Source organism: Rhea americana, unplaced genomic scaffold (genome assembly GCF_003343005.1).
Source record: "Rhea americana isolate MKP2758 unplaced genomic scaffold, rheAme1 scaffold_508, whole genome shotgun sequence".
NCBI lineage: Eukaryota > Metazoa > Chordata > Aves > Rheiformes > Rheidae > Rhea > Rhea americana.
In genome coordinates, this window is record NW_028186655.1 from 1 (window position 1) to 1,021 (window position 1,021).

The 1,021-nt window shown below is 72.9% G+C and overlaps 1 protein-coding gene across 1 annotated transcript in view; it reads left to right on the forward strand.

Annotated features, from left to right (window-relative positions):
* The first annotated feature begins 7 nt into the window (after nt 1-7).
* Nucleotides 8-1,021, forward strand: part of LOC146588547 (uncharacterized) — an 8,528-nt gene continuing 7,514 nt past the window's right edge. The window contains exon 1 of the mRNA XM_085317801.1: nt 8-1,015. Within this exon, the coding sequence (XP_085173927.1) occupies nt 45-1,015 (971 nt within the window). The 5' untranslated portion in view covers nt 8-44. The remainder of the gene's footprint in view (nt 1,016-1,021) is intronic.

The window sequence follows — 1,021 nt, forward strand, 5'->3', positions numbered from 1 at the left end:
CCCGTCGGGCGCCGGCGGCCGCCCCGCTGGACACCCGCGTCGTCATGGGCGAGGAGACGCGGCGGCCCCCGGAGCCCGACCTCTTCTTCACGGCGCCCTCGACGCCCGTCAAGGCGGCCTTCGCCCGGCTGGCGGCCGGCGGCGAGGAGGAGGAGGAGGAGGAGGGCGGCAGCGAAGGCCCCGGCTCGCCGCCCACCTCGCCGTCGGGCTCCTACATGACGGCCGAGGGCGGCAGCTGGGGCTCGTCGGGCACCGCCAGCACCTCGCCCTCCTGCTCGCCCAACCTGGTGGCCGACGGCGAGGCGGCGCCCGGCGAGCCCTTCCTCCGCGGCGCCGAGGAAGAGGACGGGCTCGCCTTCGCCTTGCCGGAGGAGGAGGAAGAGGAGCAGGAGGAGGAAGAGGAGGAGGAGGAAGGCCAGGCGACGCCGCTGCTGGCGCGGCTGCTGGGCGCCGCCGAGGCCGGGCTGGTGCCRGCGGCGCTGCTGCCCTTCCGCGGCAGCCTGCTCTTCGAGGCCGAAGCCGTGGAGATCGCCCTGGGCCCCGCCGCCGCCGCCAGCGAGGAGGAGGAGGAGGAGGCCGAAGACGAGGACAGCGCCTCAGCCTCCTTCCCGCGCTCCCTCTCGGAGAGCTCGGTGGCCGAGGGGGCGGACGAGGCCTTCGCCTTCCGTGACGACACCTCGGCCTCCTCAGCCCCCTCCTCTTCCTCTTCYTCCTCCGGCGGCGACGAGGACGAGCGGCCCGGCGGCATCGAGCTCCGCCTGGATGGCACCACTGCGTCCCCGGAGGAGGAAGAGGATGCAGTGGTGCCTCTGTCAGCCAGGACACTGGGTGAGGAAGACCTGGGCGAGGAAGAGCACTCCGAGCAAAGCCACAGCATCTCCCCCACCGAGCGGGACCTGGTGTCCCTGCCAGCATCAGCATTTCCACCGGAGGAGGAGGAGGAAGATGTGGCAGCACCTTCATCTGGCCCCAGGACACCAGGCGAGGAAGGCTTGGGCGAGGAAGAGCTCTCCGAGCAGAG